Source organism: Platalea leucorodia (genome assembly GCF_965183815.1).
Source record: "Platalea leucorodia genome assembly, chromosome: 20".
Taxonomy (NCBI): Eukaryota; Metazoa; Chordata; class Aves; order Pelecaniformes; family Threskiornithidae; genus Platalea; species Platalea leucorodia.
In genome coordinates, this window is record NC_138842.1 from 8,748,060 (window position 1) to 8,769,509 (window position 21,450).

General features: G+C 44.7%; 1 protein-coding gene across 4 annotated transcripts in view; it reads left to right on the forward strand.

Moving 5' to 3' along the window:
• The window catches only part of KMT2A (lysine methyltransferase 2A), a gene marked incomplete at its 5' end in the record, with an annotated part of 49,385 nt that overhangs the window by 22,330 nt on the left and 5,605 nt on the right, over positions 1-21,450 (forward strand). For 2 of the 4 annotated variants that reach the window (XM_082330633.1, XM_082330636.1), the window contains 25 exons: positions 86-214; positions 1,072-1,185; positions 2,389-2,535; positions 2,818-2,913; positions 3,736-3,856; positions 4,662-4,775; positions 5,130-5,314; positions 5,893-6,066; positions 6,883-6,993; positions 7,243-7,316; positions 7,806-7,999; positions 8,381-8,487; positions 8,635-8,772; positions 9,995-10,153; positions 10,444-10,561; positions 10,646-10,724; positions 10,980-11,140; positions 11,968-12,153; positions 12,573-16,884; positions 18,245-18,325; positions 18,857-18,921; positions 19,298-19,468; positions 20,114-20,188; positions 20,497-20,671; positions 21,068-21,175. In XM_082330633.1, coding sequence (XP_082186759.1) covers positions 86-214; positions 1,072-1,185; positions 2,389-2,535; positions 2,818-2,913; positions 3,736-3,856; positions 4,662-4,775; positions 5,130-5,314; positions 5,893-6,066; positions 6,883-6,993; positions 7,243-7,316; positions 7,806-7,999; positions 8,381-8,487; positions 8,635-8,772; positions 9,995-10,153; positions 10,444-10,561; positions 10,646-10,724; positions 10,980-11,140; positions 11,968-12,153; positions 12,573-16,884; positions 18,245-18,325; positions 18,857-18,921; positions 19,298-19,468; positions 20,114-20,188; positions 20,497-20,671; positions 21,068-21,175 — 7,394 coding nt within the window. The remainder of the gene's footprint in view (positions 1-85; positions 215-1,071; positions 1,186-2,388; positions 2,536-2,817; positions 2,914-3,735; positions 3,857-4,661; positions 4,776-5,129; positions 5,315-5,892; positions 6,067-6,882; positions 6,994-7,242; positions 7,317-7,805; positions 8,000-8,380; positions 8,488-8,634; positions 8,773-9,994; positions 10,154-10,443; positions 10,562-10,645; positions 10,725-10,979; positions 11,141-11,967; positions 12,154-12,572; positions 16,885-18,244; positions 18,326-18,856; positions 18,922-19,297; positions 19,469-20,113; positions 20,189-20,496; positions 20,672-21,067; positions 21,176-21,450) is intronic. The other 2 variants (XM_082330634.1, XM_082330635.1) reach the window with 2 other exon arrangements.

Below are 21,450 nucleotides of genomic sequence, written 5' to 3' on the forward strand. Positions count from 1 at the left end.
GAATTATCTACGGCGTTTAGTATAATTACTGGTTAAGTTCTAACGTTCGGGGTTGGAATTAATGCAGGCTCCTTTACTTGACTAGGAAAAGCCCCCTCCTATAAGCAAGCCAGAAAGCAGCACGCTGAATTTGCTCAGCACTCTGACTAACGGAAGCAGTTCCAAGCAAAAGCCACCTACAGATGGAGTCCACAGAATCCGAGTGGATTTCAAGGTAGAGGACAAAATGTTTTAAGTATTTGAATGTTACCTGGCTCTAAACACTGGAACTAGAGTCCCTCAAGAGTGCTGGCAGTGACTTCTAAGTTTGTGTGTCTGGTACTGTTCAGAGAGAACTGCACGTAGGAGCCTTCATGACAAGTCACTTGGTTGATTTTTAGAAGCTTGTTATGCCTTTTTTTTCCTCATAATTAGCGTACTGGATGAAGAGACGCTTAAAGCTTTAAAACCTTAACTGTCAATGTGTGAGGATGAGCAAGAATTTGAGGTTTATGAAGAATTATTCCATTAAGATGGAACTATAAAACCTTACTACAACTTGAGCCAACAAGATTTGGGGAAAATGTTAGTAACTTGTAATTCACGACATTTTGGGTATATCTGGGGTTTTAAACTGATAAATCATGTACTTTTTTGAACAACAGTGTTGAAATAATAAAAGTTAATATTTTCCTAATAATTTTTCAGTCCATCTATAAGTGTTGATACTGGAGATTATAGTGAGATCTCGTGTTTTATACAAACATGGAGTTTTAATAAAGTATAATTCTTCTGAAATTTCACTTTTAGTAATAATTGTGCAATTGTGAAAAACTTTGTCTCGTTCCTTAGGCTTGCTTTCCGTAGAAGGAAGGCTAGTGTATTACTGAGCTCTCTTGGCAAGAACAGCGCTGAGATGTGACTATTCCAATATACACTGTAAGGTAGACCCAGGTAGAAGTTGAAATGATTTCAGTTTGAGACCACTTAATCACAGGCGCAGAATGTATAAAGCAGCAGTCAATGTGAGCACTTTATACTGATGTTGTATTGCCTTATTCTGCATGGTGATGTATCCTTTTGTACTTTCAGGAGGACTGTGAAGTGGAGAATGTTTGGGAGATGGGTGGGTTAGGCATCGTCACCTCGGTACCTATTACTCCCAGGGTGGTCTGTTTTCTCTGTGCCAGCAGTGGACATGTGGAGGTAAAGCATTGTGTTCTGCTGTTGATGACTTAGTTACAGCACCACGTTCTTAGGAAAATAAATAAATAAATAAATAATGTCATGACCTTAAGCCAAGAGAAATTAACATAGTACCTGTAAATCTGTCCTTGCCAAACTTTGTCCCGAGATGCTAAAATGCGAGGTATTTAAAACCAGGTTGCAAACTTCTGCGGTGCTTACTTTGCAGGTGAACTGTGTTAGACGTAAAGAATAGAGTACTTGAGAGCACCTGCGTCTCCTCTTAATTTGGAATGCCACATCTGATGCAAAGCAGGGGCGTTGCTTTCTTTTTAATGTGAAATAAGAAAGGCTGCCTGATAATGTTAAAGGGCTTTAGGCAGTGTTGACTTTCCCAGGAATCTCTGTATCTGCTGAGAGCTGCAAACCGTTACTGAAACGTGACTGGGAAGATTCTGGTGCCGTATAAAGAGCTGGATTTGGGCTTAAGATGTGTTAAATGCGTTTCCAGGTATAGATAGGTGCCTTCTCAACATCTTCAGACCAGCTCTCCTGGGAAGGGGATGCTAGCACGCTGGAAGAGGCTTGGTTATGATGAGTGAATGATATTTGGGGAAAAGGGGCTTAAGATCTGTATGTGGACATCAGTGCATTTGAGGACCGTGAAGGTCCAGTGGGGCATGGAGCCATCCCCTTCTCAGTCAGGTTGCTCAAGGGGACAAACGATTCTTCTGTCCCCTGTGAGCCTGCCGTCTTCATGCCCTAAGGATGATTCTTTTTCTAGTACGACCAGCCTTGTAGGGGATACGTAGAAATTAGAAGAGCTTTCACATGGGCCACCTAAGCTGAATGGAGGGAGGAATGTCTCTCTTGGCTCCGCCTGTCCCTTCCTTCCGCACTAAGTGTTTCTTCTGGTGCGGTTGGCTTGTGTTACAGCGAGGGAGGGAGATCCTGAAGAGCCCTGTAGGCCTTTGCCGGTACTCGGAACACTTAGATAAGGGGCACCAGACTCCCCTTTGCTGCTAGATGCCTAATCTGGGTAGACGAGCATGTATTTGGGTTACCTGGAGTACGCGCACGGTTTCCCTCCTAAAATGTGCCAGTAGATATCCTTGTTCTGTCAGTTGTAAAGCAGAATTCAGAGTAGTTCAGAGCGCGAGGGGGCTTGTTTGGGAATTCAGAGCAGCTTCTGACTTGCTAAAACCTCCCTCTCCCCCCTTGCAGTTTGTGTATTGTCAGGTCTGTTGTGAGCCTTTCCACAAGTTCTGCTTAGAGGAGAGCGAGCGGCCCCTGGAGGACCAGCTGGAAAACTGGTGCTGCCGTCGCTGCAAGTTCTGCCACGTGTGTGGGAGACAGCACCAGGCCACCAAGGTACCCCCAAACCTCCGGGAGACCCGGTGGGCACCCTCCACGCTGCTCCCAGAGCTTCTCTCGCTCCGGAGCTCAGCTAGCGAGCGTGCAGGGGGGAGCAGGGAAGCGCAGAGTCTCTGCGCGAGCGCCGCTGTGCGCTGGGGAGAATGCCTCTCGAGTTGCTTCGTTGCAGCTTCTTCCTCTTGCCCCGAATGGGGGATCTGACATAAACAACAATGTCCAGGATTTTGCATCCCTCCGAAGGGTCTCTGTTCCAATGCTTTTCTCCCCTTATTCTTGTAGCAGTTGCTGGAGTGTAACAAGTGCCGAAACAGCTATCACCCTGAGTGCCTGGGCCCAAACTACCCAACAAAACCCACCAAGAAAAAGAAAGTTTGGGTGAGGGATTTTGATTTCTTCTTCGGGTAATTCACTTGTCGACTGATCGTAACGCTGTGGGCCAGAGCTCTGCAGATCACTTGCTCTGATGCAGGCGCTTAGCTTTTTAAGGCAGCGTGCCTGTTGCGTTGCAAGGTGCATTTGGAAATGGATAATGAGGTGGGCTGTTGATAAGGTTCTGAACAAGCAGGATTTTTAAAGAGATTGCACCTTTTCTGGTTGTAGTAATTCTTCTGATCATAGTTGCGGAACATGGAAGAAGCTCTTCAGAATGGAAGCGTGTACCTTGTTAACAAACTTAACCAGTTGACATGCCTATTGAGAGACGATTTGGACTGATGCACTATTTTGTGTCTTTCAAGTTTTTGTTCTAAACAAGTGCGAAAGCTTTGCCTATAGTGTATTTGGTACTAATAGTTTTTTCGGTGTTTTCTACTACGATATTCTCAGAGTTGGAAAAGTGTTAAAATAAGACTTCGTATTTTAGGTCAGAAGAAATGCCACAACTACATATGCTGTTTTATATGAAGGGAAAGGTGATACTTTCTTCAGTGCAAATATGAAGGACAGAAAAACTATACTGTGATTTATTTTCTTTTTTTTTTTTTTTTTTTTTCTTGTTGCGTTATCACCATCTTACCATAAAGGGAGGGAGCTCTTTTCTTTTTAGCGAGAGTTTTGGTATTTGAAACTCCTTATTCTGTTGTACAACCTCTCTGCACTCATTAACTAATAAAAACTGTGAAATGTATCGTTAGGACTAAAGCACAGAAACCACTGCATAAAAGCAAATAACTCTTGCCAAACACGTTCCTTTTCCAGATATGTACCAAATGTGTTCGCTGCAAGAGCTGTGGATCAACAACACCAGGCAAAGGGTGGGATGCACAGTGGTCTCATGACTTCTCGCTGTGTCATGATTGTGCCAAACTCTTTGCTAAAGGTACATAAAGTCGTGATTCTTTACAGCAGGAGCCTCTTCAGATGCTCGGTTTTGAATTAGACAGCGTCAGTGTAGAGTGAACAGAGGGCCTGCAGGGCAGGTGAGCTTGTCACGGTACAAACAGGAGTGAAAGCTGGGGTTAGGGTCAAGTGTGAAAGCATGGGTAATAATTTCTGTAGGAAAGCCAGGTTCTTAGATTTTACAGTGGCTAACAAAAGTCACCACGGTTTTATTACCAGAGTTTGAGGCTTCCGGAATTTAAACCCTATACCACATAAAGCAATTATTACACACCTGTTGGCCCAGGGTTCCGAGTAACAGTTGAGAAAAAGACATTTTAAAGGACTCCTGACGTAAAAGCAACAAAATTCCTGTTGTGAAGTGGTTGTTCCTTCTTGTGTTAGTTACCGTACCTGATGCCTTTGAATCTAGGAGGGGCACTCTGGGGAAAAAATCTCAGGACAGAAAATCTTGACTATTCCACCTAATTTCTTGCCTGTATGTCATCTTTGTCCTTTCGTTTTACTCTGTAAAGCTACTTGCGTATAGTATTTTGTTAGTCTCACCACCTCCCCAAAAATGGGTACCCAGTAATGGAATTCTAGAGTAGTCAGTGCTCTTCCAAGCAGGTGATTTTTGTGGCCATTGTTTGCGGTTTTGTAAAAGTAGATATAGCTGCATTGGTAGCTTACTGGTGGGGGTTTTCAGAGAGCTGCTTTCTCAGCACACTAGTAAGTAACCACCCAGCCTTTGAGGTGTGTGTGTGGCAGCTGAACTTCTGATAAAAATCACGTCTTGTTTGCAGGAAATTTTTGTCCTCTCTGTGACAAATGCTATGATGATGACGACTATGAGAGCAAGATGATGCAGTGCGGGAAATGCGACCGCTGGGTCCACTCCAAATGTGAAAACCTTTCTGGTAAGGCAAATCCTTATCGCCTCAGTACTTAAGAACGCGGGGCAGCAAGTAGACCAAAGCAGCCCAGTTTTGGACCTTTCTACTAGCGTGTTACGTTAACACCCTCGCCTGTTGTGACCTACCTGAAAAATACCTGTAGAATGGCTACAGGTAAAGCAGTACTAATATCAACGACATCCTGAAAGCATGGGACTTGCCTCAAATGCAGTATCGCTCGGCTTGTTGCACAAGATGCTTTTGTTACGTGAAAAGTGTTTCAGTTAGACAGTAAGTGCAGAGTTGGGGGTTTTCCCTATATCCGTCCTTCAGTAAAGTAGTTCAGATTGCCTTTTTTTTTTTTTTTTTTGTCTCCAGATGAAATGTATGAGATCCTCTCTAACTTGCCTGAGAGCGTAGCGTACACCTGCATTAACTGTACGGAGCAGCATCCTGCAGAGTGGCGTCTGGCACTGGAAAAGGAGCTGCAGGTTTCCCTAAAGCAGGTTTTAACAGCCCTATTGAATTCTAGAACTACTAGCCACTTGCTGCGGTATCGACAGGTAAGCTGGAGCCTCGCGTCCCGTTAATATATTCTGGCTTGAAGTGTTGCCTGGCATTCAGTTGAATTCTGGTATTGCTGTGCATCATACTGCAAAAGTGTCTTTCTCGTACTTAGAACAACACGTACTGTGATTTTTGTTTTCTTTCTTTTGTTCATTCCTATGGAAACAAAGAAGTGCGTATGTATGATATGACTGGGGAGAAGAAGAAAAAATGGGGTAAAGTTCTTCAAGGAATGGGAGGATTTAGCTCTGTGATGGTGAAGGTGCTTTTCTGACAGAAGAACAGGATCTTAGTCGTGAAGTATATATTCAGAAATAAGACTTCGGAAAAATGAGTTTGATCCTTAGAGCTGATCACTCTGCTCTGCTGTGTGCCTTACAGGTCAGCAGCAGAAAGCTGGTTAAGATCTTTTCATTTTTCTCCCTAAGTTTTGGGCAGGAATTCAGAACTTGAGTCTCCTTTCTTTCATGTTAGCGAGAACCTGCGGGCCAATAAATGTGCATGGGAGTATGCCATGAGTAGCAGCCGCACTTCAATAGCCAATGTCCCTCTGTCTGCTTGCTGATGTTAACAGGCAGCAAAACCACCCGATTTAAATCCCGAGACGGAAGAGAGTATCCCATCCAGAAGCTCTCCTGAAGGTCCTGATCCTCCTGTCCTAACAGAAGTCAGTAAACAGGAGGAGCAGCAACCTCTGGATCTGGAAGGAGTGAAAAGAAAAATGGATCAAGGATGTTACGCTTCTGTGGTATGTCAAAGTTTTAGTGCTCCACTCTAATAATAAGATCCTATGAATTGCTTTATGACCCATGGTGTTTATAACTGAGCATGCTTAAGCCTTTTCTTTCTGAAAAAGGAAACAGGTTAACATGCTGCTAAAAACAATTCTGGCTGGCGCTCGTCTTAATGTTGGCCCAAAGACATGTCATTTACACTGTTGTATGGCTCTCTTTAACCAGCAGTGATACTTGGTTAAACCCCTTTTGCCCTTACTCAGACATTTATGTTGACGGAAACGGGATAGGTCATCCTTCATGTGCAAATTCTAACTGAAGGCCTAGGCAAGTGACACTAGCAGTGGCCAGTTATCTCGAAACTAATAATTCACGTGTGGAGGGATGATCTCTTTCGGGGTCATTTATACAAAACGCTAACGTTGACCGTTCTTTGTAGGGAGCAGCCTTTTCCTCATTTTTCCCTAAAGAGCCTGTAATCTTGAGGAAGACTGTATATTGCAAAGTGCTAGGTGATCCCGCCATTGCCAGATTTTGGCCAAATCCTTGTGAGGTAGCTAGCTTAGCCGATTTAAAATCGGTCAGCAGTCAACTCCTGGTAGAAGGAAGAAGTGAACAGTTATGGGTGTAGCAGTTCTGCCAGCCAGTTTGCAAATGCACAGGGCTGCTCGTTTCTTTACAGCCAAATTCTTTTTCTGCTCTTAAGTCGATGGTCTGGTTCAGTCTTGTAGTGATCTGGATGCTCACTTGATGCCTTAAAAAAATCAGTGGGTGGTGTAGCTGTACAAGAGACAACCCTGTTAATGTGAAATTTTGTGGCTTTCTTATAGCTGGATTTTAGTGATGATATTGTGAAGATCATTCAAGCAGCCATTAATTCCGATGGAGGGCAGCCGGAAGTTAAGAAAGCCAATAGCATGGTCAAGTCCTTCTTTATTCGGGTGAGCTGAACTACAGTTTTTTTTGAAGTCTGCTTGGTATCGTACCGCTGCTTGTTGCTGTTGGAATCCGAAGGGTCCATCACACTTACCATTGCTTGGGTATTTCCAGGAATAGAATAATACATTGTCAGGATTGTTGATGTTAATGAAATCTTACTAGTTGTGCATTTACAGTAGATCTTGGCTGAATGTCTTTGAATTTTGGGGTATGTTGTATAACATTTCTAACGGAGTGTTGTTTTCCTTCAGCAAATGGAGCGTGTTTTTCCATGGTTCAGTGTAAAAAAGTCCAGATTTTGGGAGCCAAATAAAGTAACAAGCAAGTAAGTAATTGTTCTGTGTCCGACTGCGACACCCTGCGGTTTGCCAGCTGTCCAAGCAAAAAGTATCAAGAGAGCCTGTTTGTGGGGTTGGGTTTTCTGTTTTCCTTTTTTTCTTTATAAGTTAAACAGTAATCCCATTCCCAGGTTTTGTATACGCTTCCTTGTTCTAAAGCAGAGTAACCAAAAACATTTAGAACTAGGTGTATTGTGTGTTGGCTTGTCAGTCCTGTCCTTCCCTCCCGCTCCTCCTCCTCACCTCCATTTGGTGTGGCCCTCCTTCTGCATCTCTTACCCTCAGAAGAAACAGACAGCCACATCACAAACCTTAAAATGTAAGTGACCGGTCATAGCCTTTGTCAAGAGCGTGTGTGGACTGTAAGTAATTGAGTGAGTGGTTATTTTACATGGAATGTCAGTAGTGCTGGTAGACAGGGCACAAGGTCCTCTGGCGTAGTCAGGTCTGACGGCTGACTCCTTGTTGCATTTCAGCAGTGGTATGTTGCCGAATGCAGTGCTGCCCCCTTCGCTTGACCATAATTATGCTCAGTGGCAGGAGCGTGAAGAGAACAACCGCACTGAACAACCCCCTCTGATGAAGAAAATCATTCCAGCTCCAAAACCCAAAGGGCCCGGAGAGCCAGATTCACCAACTCCTCTACATCCTCCTACGCCGCCTATCTCTAGTAAGAAAACAGATTGGTCCCAAATCCGGAGCGCTTCATTCCAAACCTCCTAGTAGTAAAGAGAGGGCGGTATTAGTTCTGTTTGCAACTGAAGAATTTTGGAGACCTCTGTGACCTGAAGTCGTTCAGAGGCTGTTACATATGAGATGTTTTTGAGCTGAGCTTGGGCCCAGAAATACCTTTGCACATGCCTGTCTTCCCCCAGAACGAGGGCTGTGTAGAGGCTGATGTGTGCTTTTCCTTGCTTTACAAGCTGGCTATTGAAAACTCTAGGCTGTTGTTTGGCTCTTCTACCCTGTTCGCTTACCGATAGTCTTTCCAGATGAATTTTAGCCTCCCTGACTTTCAAGAATAAACAGTGTTGTCTCTCTTAACTCTAAGGCTCTGACAGAAGCAGAGAGGATAGTCCTGAACTTAATCCACCTCCAGATGTAGAAGACAACAGGCAGTGCGCGTTGTGCCTGAAATACGGTGATGACAGTGCTAATGTGAGTATCTACCTGGCACGTGCCCATTTTGATAGGAGCTGATTTAAGCAGTACTATAGATTTGGTACTGTAGATAGGCTGGATGCTTTTTGTGCATTGTTGCGTCTCGTGGAACATTTGAAAAGAACGCTTCTTTCCATTCTTTAGGATGCCGGACGTCTTCTCTATATTGGCCAAAATGAATGGACACACGTGAACTGTGCTTTATGGTCAGCAGAAGTATTTGAAGATGATGATGGTTCTCTGAAAAACGTGCACATGGCTGTGATCAGGGGAAAGCAGCTGGTGGGTATAAGGAAAGAATACTTTGCTAAACTTCACGCTGATTTACACAGAACCAAGACAGGAACCTGGCTAAAAGATTCCTCGTGTGTGTGTTTTTTCTGCTCTGTCCTCTCCTTGCATTTAGCAGAACTGACTGAAGATATTTGAAAATTTATTTTATCCTTGCTCAGTTCAGAGAGATTGTGGAGACCAAAAGGAACTTGTAATGGGAGAATTGGAGTCATGTTTTTCTCAGAGGGTCTTCAGTTGCCAGTGCTATACCTTAAGCAGTTGATGCCGTATCTGTAGTCGCAATCCGTTTTTAAAAATAATATGAAATATCTAAAGCGTGGCCAAATGCTCTGTTAAAGCCCAACACTTGTCTCTCTATACAAGGACTTACTTACCAGATCTTCTGTTGCAGTCCAAACAGTCTGACAGCAGAGGAACTCAAAGGAGAGAGAGCAAGCCTGTGCCCGCTATTTTGACCTAGGTTAAATTTTATATATGTGTAAAAGAAATAAAAATTGAAAGCAAGTATTGTCCAATTCAAGGTGTTGATCAGGGAGCATTTTCATGTTTGAGTATAGATGAAGGATCTTGACACATAGCTTGTACGTAGCTACTCTGTTAAATACTGCAAAAGGAATGATGGTGGTGTCTTTTTTTCCCGAACTCCTAAGCAGTCTTAGAAAACGAAATAATCTTCCTATTGTGAATTTGTTGTTGCTTACTTTCCAGAAGAACGAAATGAGACCGGGAGCATAACTAGAAATTAGTTTGTCCAAATTTTGGTTTAATATTGCATCATCTGGTCCTAAATATTTATTAAAATGGCAGAAGCGGTGGAATAGGACTGCTCTTAGCCAGTAGTAAGCTGCCCACATGGGGAATACCCTGTGTATGAGAAATAGTTGCATATTAATCAGTTAAGCTTGCAAATATGATGCTTGGATATGGAGTACAAGCAAGAAGGTTTGAGGCCTGGAGGAACCAGTCTGCAAACGCAAAAGTTGTTCTGTGTGAGGGATCCTTCTTCCCCGCGCCTCCTCCTCCATGTCTCACTTGTGCATGTGAGTCGTGGTAGTGAAATGTTCCAGCAATGAAGTGGGAGGTCAGGCATTACTCTAAACTTCTGCCTATGCCAAAAAAACCTAACTGACAACAGTAATGGTAGCCTGGTTTTAGAAGGGATTAATTTTTAACCTTTTTTTTTTTTTTTTTTTTTTTTCCCCTTTTGTAGAGATGCGAGTTCTGCCAGAAGTCGGGCGCCACAGTAGGCTGCTGCCTCACTTCCTGTACAAGTAACTATCATTTTATGTGCTCGCGAGCCAAGAACTGTGTCTTCCTGGACGATAAGAAAGTTTACTGCCAGAGGCATCGTGACTTGATCAAAGGAGAGGTAAGATTCTTCTTTCACACCCCGCCTTGCTTGAAGGTGGGGTCAGGCTGTAACTATGAGCACTTTTTAGAAGTTAATATTCAGTGTGTTCCTTACTAACGAGGGCTGGACTGCAGTGCTGTTAAAAAGAAGTCAGCGATACAACTGGCATGGGGAAGTTTGGCAAGCGGTACTACGTGGCAGTTCAAAAGCCAAAAGACCAAACTGAGGATTGAGTTAGATAGACCGCGTAGCATACACGTGGTGGTTCCTTTAAAATTAACGAGTAGTTTTGTGGGTTCTTGTTCCAGGTGGTTCCTGAGAATGGGTTTGAAGTTCTTAGGAGAGTTTTTGTGGACTTTGAAGGGATCAGTTTGAGAAGAAAATTTCTTAGTGGCTTGGAACCAGAGAACATCCACATGATGATTGGTAAGATCTGGTCTCTGGACACTTGATCCACCTTTGGTGCTGGAATCTGGTGCACAGAACTCTTCTGTTCCTTTTTCTGCTCAGGTTCAATGACGATAGACTGTTTAGGAATTCTGAATGACCTCTCAGACTGTGAAGATAAGTTGTTTCCCATCGGCTACCAGTGAGTATAAGCTGTTTCATTGTTAGATATCTTTCAGTATATTAGATGCCAAACCAGCAGTGAAGTAATATGTGTAAAAATTGACCGTAGCTTTCCTACACTGTTTAGGAATCTTGTGATTAAGCTAAGTGTGCAGCATGTTGTGCCAGGAAGACACTGTCCCGTGTAATTTTGAGAAACTGAAAATTTAAAATAGGAATGCGGAGGTTTGCTTGACTGTTGAGTAAAGTGTCTTATGTTTGAATTATCTTCCAGGTGCTCCAGGGTGTACTGGAGCACAACAGATGCCAGGAAGCGCTGTGTGTATACCTGCAAGATCATGGAGTGCCGACCTCCAGTCATAGAACCTGACATCAACAGCACTGTAGAGCATGATGATAACAGAACAATTGCCCATAGCCCAGTTCCCCTTACAGGTAATCTTTTAAGGACTTTCTGAAAGTATATTCTCTATGTGTTTTTGCTGTAGTGTATGCTCACCAGCAAGCCAGGCAGTGGCTAGGACCTGTGTCTCTTAAACCGATTTGGACTAGAATCCACTTCAGGCTTCCAAATTATGTTACAGCATCTTAAGACTTTTTAAAAAGAAAAAAAAAAACAAACAAACAAAAAAAACCACTAGGCTCCAGAGTGTACTGGTAACTTGGAAAACTTGAGCCAAGCCAAAACTACTGTAGTAATGCTTTCTAGTCTACAGATCTGAGATTTTTCTAGTGGTCTAAAACTTCAAATTGTACTTCAAGTGTCAGCGTTGGTATGTAATATGGGGGTTGTTAAGTACCGTGTTGAATAGTAGTATTGTGCTGCTTCTGTATTTGGAAATTGCTTTCTCTGTATCCGTAGGTGAGTTTAAAAAAAAAAAACAAAAACAAAAACCAAACCACACACACAAAACTCAACCTTATCCTTTTCAGTTCCCAGAAGGTGAGGCTGTGGAAGGTCTTTAAAATGTTTATAATAGTTGTCATTGTCGACATAGAATCTTAAACTTTATTAAAATGTAATGTAATTTCACGTATAAGCTGAGGGTTACTGTATTGCTGCAAGTATTTGAAAATGTTCTCAGGAGAAGAAACCAGACATTATCTGATGGCAAGGAGGCAGTAATCTTTGACTTTGTGCTTATTTAACAAATGCCCTGATTCTCCAAGTGAAACCTGATAGCAATATATACTTTATCAGATCGTAGCTTTTAGGATTCAGGGATGGCTTATACTGTTGTTTCTCTTTTATACAACAACAGAAACTCTACCTAAAGACAGCCGAAATACGCCTGAAATTGTAAACCCGCCTTCACCAGATCGTCCCTTGCATTCTCAGACCTCTAGTTCCTGTTACTATCCAGTGGTCTCAAAGGGTCCCAGGATCAGGACACCAAGTTATCCATCCACACAAAGGTCTCCCGGCTCTAGGCCGTTACCCTCTGCAGGTATTTCAAGTGCTGTTGACTTTGTTTTTTGGGGAGGTGGGTTTTTTTGTATTCTAAGTTAGGGACTCAGTCATCTCGGTTGGTATTTTTCCAGAGAGAATCAGAAATCTGGTATTGTAATTCGGCTACTATTTCTGTATGAATGAGTCACGTTTTGTTTCACACTGATGTTGAAAATTCGCAGCTGAAGTTGAGATACAGAACCCTGAGGTATAAACTTGTCAACTCTACTTGGTGAATACTGATTGACAGTATCAGATTTTTAATACCTATCTCCAGTATCATCATTACATTAATGCTATTTGGCTGGAAGGTTTTGCTGGTTTTTTATTTCTTGTGTTTTGTGTGAAGGAATTGGGTATGCATTGATTGTGAAGGTTTCAGATCACTTGACAGTCTTTCTTGCCTTATTTTCTCAGGAAGTCCTACCCCCGTGACCCATGAAATAGTGACAGTAGGAGATCCTTTACTATCCTCTGGACTTAAGAGCATTGGTTCTAGGAGACATAGCACCTCCTCTTTGTCACAGCAGCAATCTAAACTCCGGATGATTTCCCCTACACGAGCTGGGAACACTTATTCCAGGCACAGCGTGTCTTCAGTTTCCGGCATGGGGTCCTCTACAGAACATGAACCGAGCGTCAAAAGTACCGATCGCTTTGTGGGATCAGTGAATGCAGGTACTCCAAGCGCTCCGGTTCAAAGTTGCTCTACCAGTTCAGGCTCCCAGAAAACGGCAGCTGCAAGTGGAAGTAAAACTTACCAGCTGGATGCATCTCAGTCTGCGGAAGGAAAACATTCTAGCGGTTCAGATTTGATAGCCAAAGGTGTGCCTTCTAAGGGAGAGAAGATGAAAACGCTGACCTCAAAGGACCCAGATTATCCAGCTCATAGTTTTGCTTCTGGAGGAAACTCCAAAATGTCTGCTCAACCAACCAGCTCATCGGGTGCAGAAATGAATGTTAAAATAGGAACCTTTCAAGAATGTTCAGGATCATTTCCTTCCAAAGAAGCAATGCCCTTTCCACCTTTGCATCAGAGAGGCCCAAGGAAAGACAGAGATCAGCACGTGGAACCTGTACAGCCAGAGAAAACGACGTCGGTTGATGAGATGGATGCAAAGACCTTGAAGTCTGCTGGAGTAAATAGCAGATCTCCTGCAGCAAGTGAGCAGGTAGTTTCTGCCCCCAGAGACAGGCGTCAGAAGGGGAAAAAGTTAATGAAAGATAGTTTTAAAGAGAAGCATTCCCTGAAGTCTCTTACAGATTCAAGTCAAGCAGTAGGCAGTGATGAAGGAAACCTGAAACCAGAATTTGGTAATCAGGGTTTGGCAGCTGAACAAATTAGCCAGAGGTTATGTAATAACATTCCTGCTGAAAAGGCTGGCGAGAAGTCTCCACCTTCACAAGGGCCGTCTAAAGGTTCTGCAGCACAGATCGAAGTGGCCTCTAAGGAACCGCAGGCACCTAGAAAACGCACCGTTAAAGTCACGCTGACTCCTCTCAAGATGGAAAGCGAAAACCAGTCTAAAAATGCACAGCAGGAAAGCGATGCTGAACCTCAGTCTGCAGGAGCAGAACTGGCTGCTTTGGCGGAGCCCTCCTCAACTTCGGAAAGCCCGGAAGATAACCCCGTAGTTCAGGGAAGTCCAAACGAAGCGCCAGCACAGGAATCTCAGAATAATGCGTATGAAAATTTGCCTGTTCAAGATAACAACTTGATGCTCCAGGATGGAGCTAAACCTCAAGAAGAAGGCTCGTACAAGCGGAGGTATCCACGGAGAAGTGCTCGGGCCAGATCCAATATGTTCTTCGGATTGACTCCTCTGTATGGCGTGAGGTCTTACGGAGAGGAAGACATTCCCTTCTACAGTAACTCAACTGGGAAGAAGCGAGGGAAGCGGTCTGCAGAAGGACAAGTGGATGGAGCGGATGACTTGAGCACGTCAGATGAAGATGACTTATACTACTATAATTTCACTAGAACGGTGGTTTCCTCGAACACGGAGGAGAGGCTTGCATCCCATAACTTATTCAGAGAGGAGGAGCAGTGTGATCTTCCGAAAATCTCGCAGCTGGACGGTGTGGACGATGGCACTGAAAGCGACACGAGTGTCACGGCAACGACAAGAAAAGTCAGTCAAGTAACCAAAAGGAGCGGTAAAGAAAATGGAACAGAGAACTTAAAGCTAGATAGAACTGAAGAAGCCGGAGAGAAAGTACAAGTCACCAAGAGCTCCACTGTCCACAAAACCGACCCAAAGATTGATAACTGCCATCCTGTGAGCAGGGTTAAAGCGCAAGGTCAGGACTCGCTGGAAGCTCAGCTGAGCTCGTTGGAAACGGGCCGCAGGGCTCACGCAAGCACGCCTTCTGACAAGAACTTACTGGACACTTTCAACACAGAACTTCTGAAATCTGACTCTGACAATAACAACAGCGATGACTGTGGGAACATCCTCCCTTCTGACATCATGGACTTTGTACTAAAGAACACGCCGTCTATGCAGGCGTTGGGAGAAAGTCCGGAGTCCTCATCATCTGAACTTCTAACGCTTGGAGAAGGTTTAGGTCTCGACAGCAACCGTGGCAAGGATATGGCTTTGTTTGAGGTGTTCTCCCAGCAGCTGCCAACCACCGAGCCGGTGGATAGCAGCGTCTCTTCCTCCATATCAGCAGAGGAGCAGTTTGAATTGCCGCTGGAGCTTCCTTCCGATCTCTCTGTTCTGACCACTCGCAGCCCTACGGTGCCCAGCCAAAATCACAACAGGCTCGCCGTCATCTCCGAGTCTTCGCTCTCCTCCTCGGGAGAGAGGTCAATGCTTGCCTTGCCTTCCACAGAGTCTGGGGAAAAGAGAGTGACGGTCACAGAAAAATCTGCCTCGGGGGAAGGTGATACAGCTCTCCTGAGTCCAGGAGTAGACCCGAGCCCCGAAGGACACATGACTCCCGATCACTTCATCCAGGGTCACATAGATGCAGAGCATATAGCCAGCCCGCCCTGCGGCCCCGTCGAGCAAGGGCACGGCAGCAACCAGGATTTAACGAGAAACAGCGGGACTCCGGGTATCCAGGTGCCGGTATCACCCACCGTTCCCCTCCAGAGCCAGAAGTACGTGCCAAACTCCACGGACAGTCCCGGCCCCTCGCAGATCTCCAACGCTGCGGTGCAGACAACGCCACCCCACCTCAAGCCAGCCGCAGAAAAACTTCTGGTAGTCAATCAAAACATGCAGCCGCTGTACGTTCTCCAAACTCTTCCCAACGGCGTTACTCAAAAGATACAGTTAACACCTTCTGTTAGTTCCGCGCAGAGCGTGATGGAGACCAATGCTTCGGTGCTGGGGCCCATGGGGAGCGGGCTCACACTGACCACGGGACTAAATCCGAGCTTGCCCTCGTCTCAGTCGTTATTCCCTCCCGCGAGCAAGGGGCTGCTGCCCATGTCCCATCACCAGCATATACATCCCTTCTCCACAGCCACGCAGACTGGCTTCCCGCCAAACATCAGCAGTCCTTCGCCGGGTCTTCTGATCGGTGTGCAGCCACCCCCTGATCCTCAGCTCTTAGTCTCTGAAGCTAGTCAGAGGACAGACCTCGGTACCACAGCTTCTACGCCAGCTGCTGCCCTGGGCAAGAAACGGCCCATCTCTCGTCTGCAGTCACGGAAGAATAAGAAGCTGGCTCCCTCTGGAACCCCTTCTGCTATAGCTCCTCCTGATATGGTCTCCAACATGACCTTAATTAATTTTGCTCCTTCCCAAATTTCCAACCACCCGTTGGATTTGGGAACCATTGCGAATTCAACATCCCATAGAACCGTCCCCAATATTATCAAAAGGTCCAAGTCTGGGGTCATGTATTTTGAGCAAACATCTTTGCTCCCGCAAGGTGGGACCACTGCTGCAGTCGGCACGTCTCCCAGTGTTATCGGGCCGGATGCCAGTCACCTCCCAGCGGGGCCTGTATCGGGCCTAGCATCGAGTTCCTCGGTGCTGAACGTCGTATCCATGCAGGCCACGGCAGCCCCTACTACTGGTGGGTCAGTTCCTGGTCACGTTTTGGGACAAAGTTCGGTAACGTTAACTAGCCCTGGATTATTAGGGGACCTTGGTTCGATAAGCAACCTCCTGATCAAAGCTAGTCAGCAAAGCCTTGGTCTTCAGGAGCAGCACGTGACTTTACCGCCAAGTTCTGGGATGTTTTCGCAACTGGGAGCATCCCAAACTCCGTCTACGGCAGCAATGACAGCTGCATCGAGCATATGCGTTCTGCCTTCAGCACAGACGATGGGCATGACGGTCGCTCCGTCGTCTGCTGACCCAGAAGGCTCTTACCAACTTCAGCATATGACACAACTCTTAGCCAGCAAAACCGGGGTTGCTTCCTCCCAGCTGGACCTTGGCACGGCTTCGGCAACGACGCAGTTGTCGAGCTTTCCGCAACTGGTCGATGTTCCCAATAATACCGGACTCGAACAAAACAAGGCTTCCTCGTCGGTGATGCATGCCAGTTCAGCATCTCCTGGAGGCTCCCCGTCATCTGGTCAGCAGTCTGCGAGTAGCTCCGTTCTGGGTCCCACGAAAATGAAGCCGAAAATCAAACGCATTCAGCCATCGTTAGACAAAGGGAATGGAAAGAAGCACAAAACTTCTCACGTGTGGACCAGTTCCTCTGAAGCACACGTTCCTGACAGAGGGACCATGGCTGTACCCCAGGTCTCAGCTACAGGGTAAGAGGAGCGTTTGATTTTGCTCATCCCTGAGGTGTGGTAATAATATAAGAAAGAATCTCCCACTAGTTTTACAGCAGGTTTTCCTAAAAAACCCCAGCTGCCAACAGAAGGCAAATCTCCCTGACACCTAAAGGTGTTAGTAGAACTTTTACCTCTGGAAAGGGAGGGATGAAAAACCTAAGACTTTGAGGATCAGGGTTATGAGGACTCTATTCATCGTTGACAGCTCTGGCAAAGTAAAGTGTGTTTTGGAGATACCAGTAGAGAAAATGGCACTCACAAGGGTGGTGGGTTCTATTCCTGCATGTCGTTAGTGTGTGCAAGTGCTCTAGAAGTTTTAATTGTGGTATCAGCAGTGTGCTACAGCACCAAAATGGTGCACCATTATGGTGCTGCCTTGGTCGTTCTGATTACAGAATTTAAACTGCATGCCAGTTTCTGTGAGCTTAGTGTCTCTCCAGCATGCGGTTTATTCTTCTTGCCCCTCTTCCCTCTTCTTTAGTCCCTACAAGCAAGAGAGACTGGGGAGGAACTGGGAGAACAGGGAGAATCTTGCTCTTTACTTTGTCAGAACAGCAGAGCGTGCACTTGTCTCTTGCAGCAGAGGATTGCTTTCCAGACCTTAAATTAAAATGACATTGAACTGACTCTTTGAAATACGGATCTGTAGAGGGAATAAGAGCTGCTGGTTACATGCAAAACTAGACCGTTTTATCAATGTAGTCCATAGCTGTGTCTTAGTAGCACACTGCCAACAACTAATGTATTTCACCAAAGACGTTGCACTGCTGACTTTCGGTCCTGGCTGCCTGAGAGAACTCTCCGCCATGACTGCTGATACTAAAAGACAGTAACACCCAGCTTTTGGTAACTGAGAAATACTGCATGTCACTTGTGTAATTCCTTGATCATTTTAATGCCTTGTAACAGGTCTGGTTCTTAAACCCTCGATCCAAAACTCTTTCGACAGCTTAACCTTTTAAAATAGCTTTTTTGTGTTGCTGACACTTGCCAATTTGTTTTCGTCTGGAAGTGTTTTCTGTAGCTCTTTCCACATTCTGCCATGCGCCTCTTGACTCCTGAGCTCATTGCTTATGGTTGCTCAGGCATGTTTCTCTTGCACCCGGAGTCATGCTCCTTCTTCCTCTCGAAGTGCAGGTGTCGATTCTGATGTTAGGCTGGAAGCGTGATCTGGTTCCTCATGTCTTAGGAGCAGTTGTTCCTACTTCTGTAGTTCTGCCGAACTGCTGAGTCGCTCATGGCAGCTCCCGGTGAATCTGTTACTGCTTTCCGGTCTCGTGCCTGGCACATGTGGCTTGGCAGGCATTTTGAATGTTCCTAAATCTTTTTGTTCCAGGACTCCTGCTATGAAGGCAGATACGCAGGATGCAGCAAGCATAGATCAGCCATCACAGAAACAATGCGGCCAGTCTGCAGGGTAAGCATTAAACAGACCTTTCCATCAGATTCTGCTTGCTTGAGCTTAAGGAAATTTATACCGAGAATGCGAGAAGTCTTACTTTGCTAGTTAAAATATCTTGGGAGCTTTCGGTCTGGAATGAGCGGTCACATTTAGTTGCGATATAGAGCCGTTTTTTAAATTAAGTGGCATGTAGCTCTGGGAAGCTTACTGCTTGCCAAGAACAAGACCACTCATACAGTTCTGGCTGATCATATGTTAGCATACGGCTTATTACTGGGTAGGGCTGATACAAAGAACAGGTCACAGACTGTGTTAAATAAGACTGCTACCCACAGACTGATCGATGCCTCAAAAATAAATGCTACTGAGTAGAGTCTTTTTACTTGTTTGTTTCCAATTGAACTGATGTTAGAACGTTCGATCTGGAAAAAGGTTCTTGCACCTCTGTCTAGTTGTTGGATTTTGTAGGTGAGCGTTCGGGGCTAGTGAGGAAATGAGGTGAGTTGTTAAATATTTTTCTTCATGTTCCCTTCCTTCCCTCCCAAGGCAAACGGCAGTCCTCCCAGAATCTCAATCAACACAGAACTCAACAAATGAGCAAGAAAGTGCAGGTATGTTGCTTCTTCAGAACCCCCGAGTCTTGGGATTCTCCAGGACTGGGAAATTAGTACCTCAAAGTTTTGATTTTTGTGTGTCTCGTTCTCTCAGGAAAAATCTCAGAGCTAATAGTCATGTTATTCTTGCTTTGAAGGGAGGAAGGTTTGTTTGCTATTAATAGATATTAGACAAATAGTTCCGTCTCTGTTTTTGGATTGTGGAAATTTCAACACTTGAGATTTCACACTCTTGCTACAACACTGTCTAGATTTTTTTTCTCAGACGGATTTACTGGTCAAAACACAAGTAATTTTCAGTTGTGGAACAACCAGCGTAAAAAACATGGTTCTACCCAATGTCTGTCTTCATTCTGGCCTCTCTCTTTTCTAGGCTCAAAAGCGCTCGAGGAGGAAGAGAGCACTTTCAGCTCCCCACTTGTGTTTTGGCTTCAGCAAGAACAAAAGAGGAAAGAGTGTCTTGGTGAGAAGAAACCAAAGAAAGGTTTGGTTTTTGAGATCTCTAGTGATGATGGTTTTCAAATCTGCGCAGAAAGCATTGAAGGTGAGAACGGTGCGGTTTCGATTGTACTGGTTTTAGCTTTCCTTGTTAGAAGTAAAATTATGACTGCTGACGATCTGTTACGTGCTTTTTTTTTATAGATTTAAAAAAAAAAAACAAACCCTACCTCTTAATTTCTGGCCCTCGAACAATCCCAGTTCCTAGCAATTTCTGGATTATATTGAAAAAGTTTGGTGGTTGGGTTCTTTTTAATCATCGTCCCATTTTGTTTTATCAATTGACCAAGGGTGTTGAACCGTATTTTGTCAAGCGATAGTCCGTGTGGATCAGACAGCAGGGTATCTAGACTTTTCCTCCAGACCGATTGCTGAAGGCGCTTACTTCCTTGTATGCCAAAGTGAATTTTGGAGAGGATGGAAGCAATCAGATCCAAGGATCTTAATTTATGCCCTGTGAAAGAATGTAAACTTCATATTCTCTGGTTAGCTTAGTCAAATATGAGCATTTTGTTGGAAAACAGCATACTGCACACGTACATAGAAGTCTACCGATGGTATGTTGTTTCACTGGAAACCTGATAAGATGCGGCAAAATAAGAGGCATAGCCAGGCACCTGTTTTGGCAATCCTCAGTGCCCAGCGCTCGGATACTCTCTCACTGTCTTGTCTTCTGTTTGTGTGACTGCAGATGCCTGGAAGTCGCTGACAGACAAAGTTCAAGAAGCCCGTTCCAACGCCCGCCTGAAACAGCTATCTTTTGCAGGTAATATCCAGTGCCAAACTCATTTCTACTGCGCTTTTGAACATGTGAGAGCAAACAGATCTTTCTGCGAGCGTCCTAGGGTTCAGAGTCTTAAGAGTTTCAGTTCAGCTGTGAACTGCTTTACGGAGGGTAATTTCTTCCTGATGAAATGATTGAAAACTCTTACGGGGAATGAACTGGCTAGTACAGTGCTTCTGGGAAAATTGCAGGCTAGCACAAAAGTTGTATTTAACAAGCTGCTCTATCCTCCTGCTCCAAGTCTGCATTGTCAGTTGGGTTTTTTTGTTGTGCTCTATTTCTTGTTCCAGGTGTGAATGGTTTGAGGATGCTGGGGATTATCCACGATACCGTTGTGTTCCTGATTGAGCAACTCTACGGAGCAAAGCACTGCCACAACTACAAGTTCAGATTTCATAAGCCAGAGGAGGCCAATGAACCTCCTCTGAATCCACACGGCTCTGCTAGGGCTGAAGTCCACCTGAGGCAAGTGTGAGCTTTGTCACTGTTCAGGTTAACATTTGCTCGATTAACTAACTCCATGGCAGGGCGTAAGCAACAAATCTCTACAGCGCTAAAGCCCTCGGTTAAGAAGAGCTGTTAGCAACTTTCTCGTGTAAATCAATTATAGCGCATCTTCTGAGTCTGCACGTTTTTCTGTGCCACTTTGTCGACCGTTGCTTTGTTTAACAAAGCTTTCCCGGCTGGTGCTTCCCTTCACGGTTCTCAGAAACTGTTGTGCGTTACCCTGATGCATAGAAGGCTTTAAGAGAGGACAGACTGGAGAAGGTGTAAAGTAGTAAACATGTCAAACTGTTCTGGCAACAGCATGTTTGTTTTCAGTCAATAAAACAAACTTCCTTTCCTCTCTTTAAATTGCAGGAAATCTGCATTTGATATGTTTAATTTCTTGGCTTCTAAACACCGACAGCCACCCGAATACAACCCAAATGACGAGGAAGAGGAAGAAGTACAGCTGAAATCAGCCCGGTATGCAGCAGGGTTTAAAGGTTCGAAGGGAAAAATAACGCTGTAGCATTAAAACGAGCTGATCAGGCTTAGTTACGCATTGTGTTCTTTGAGGTGGTGTTTGAAACTTGAAAGCTACCAAGCACTAGCAGATATAGAGGAGTCTTCCATGGTAGCAAGAGAACTGACAGCTGAAGGTGACCACCAGATCAGTCTTCCTTTAAATGTTTCTTTCCCCTGCTAATATAAAGCAATCTGATGAGAATTTGGGCAGAAAAAGGAGGAAATTATCTTTT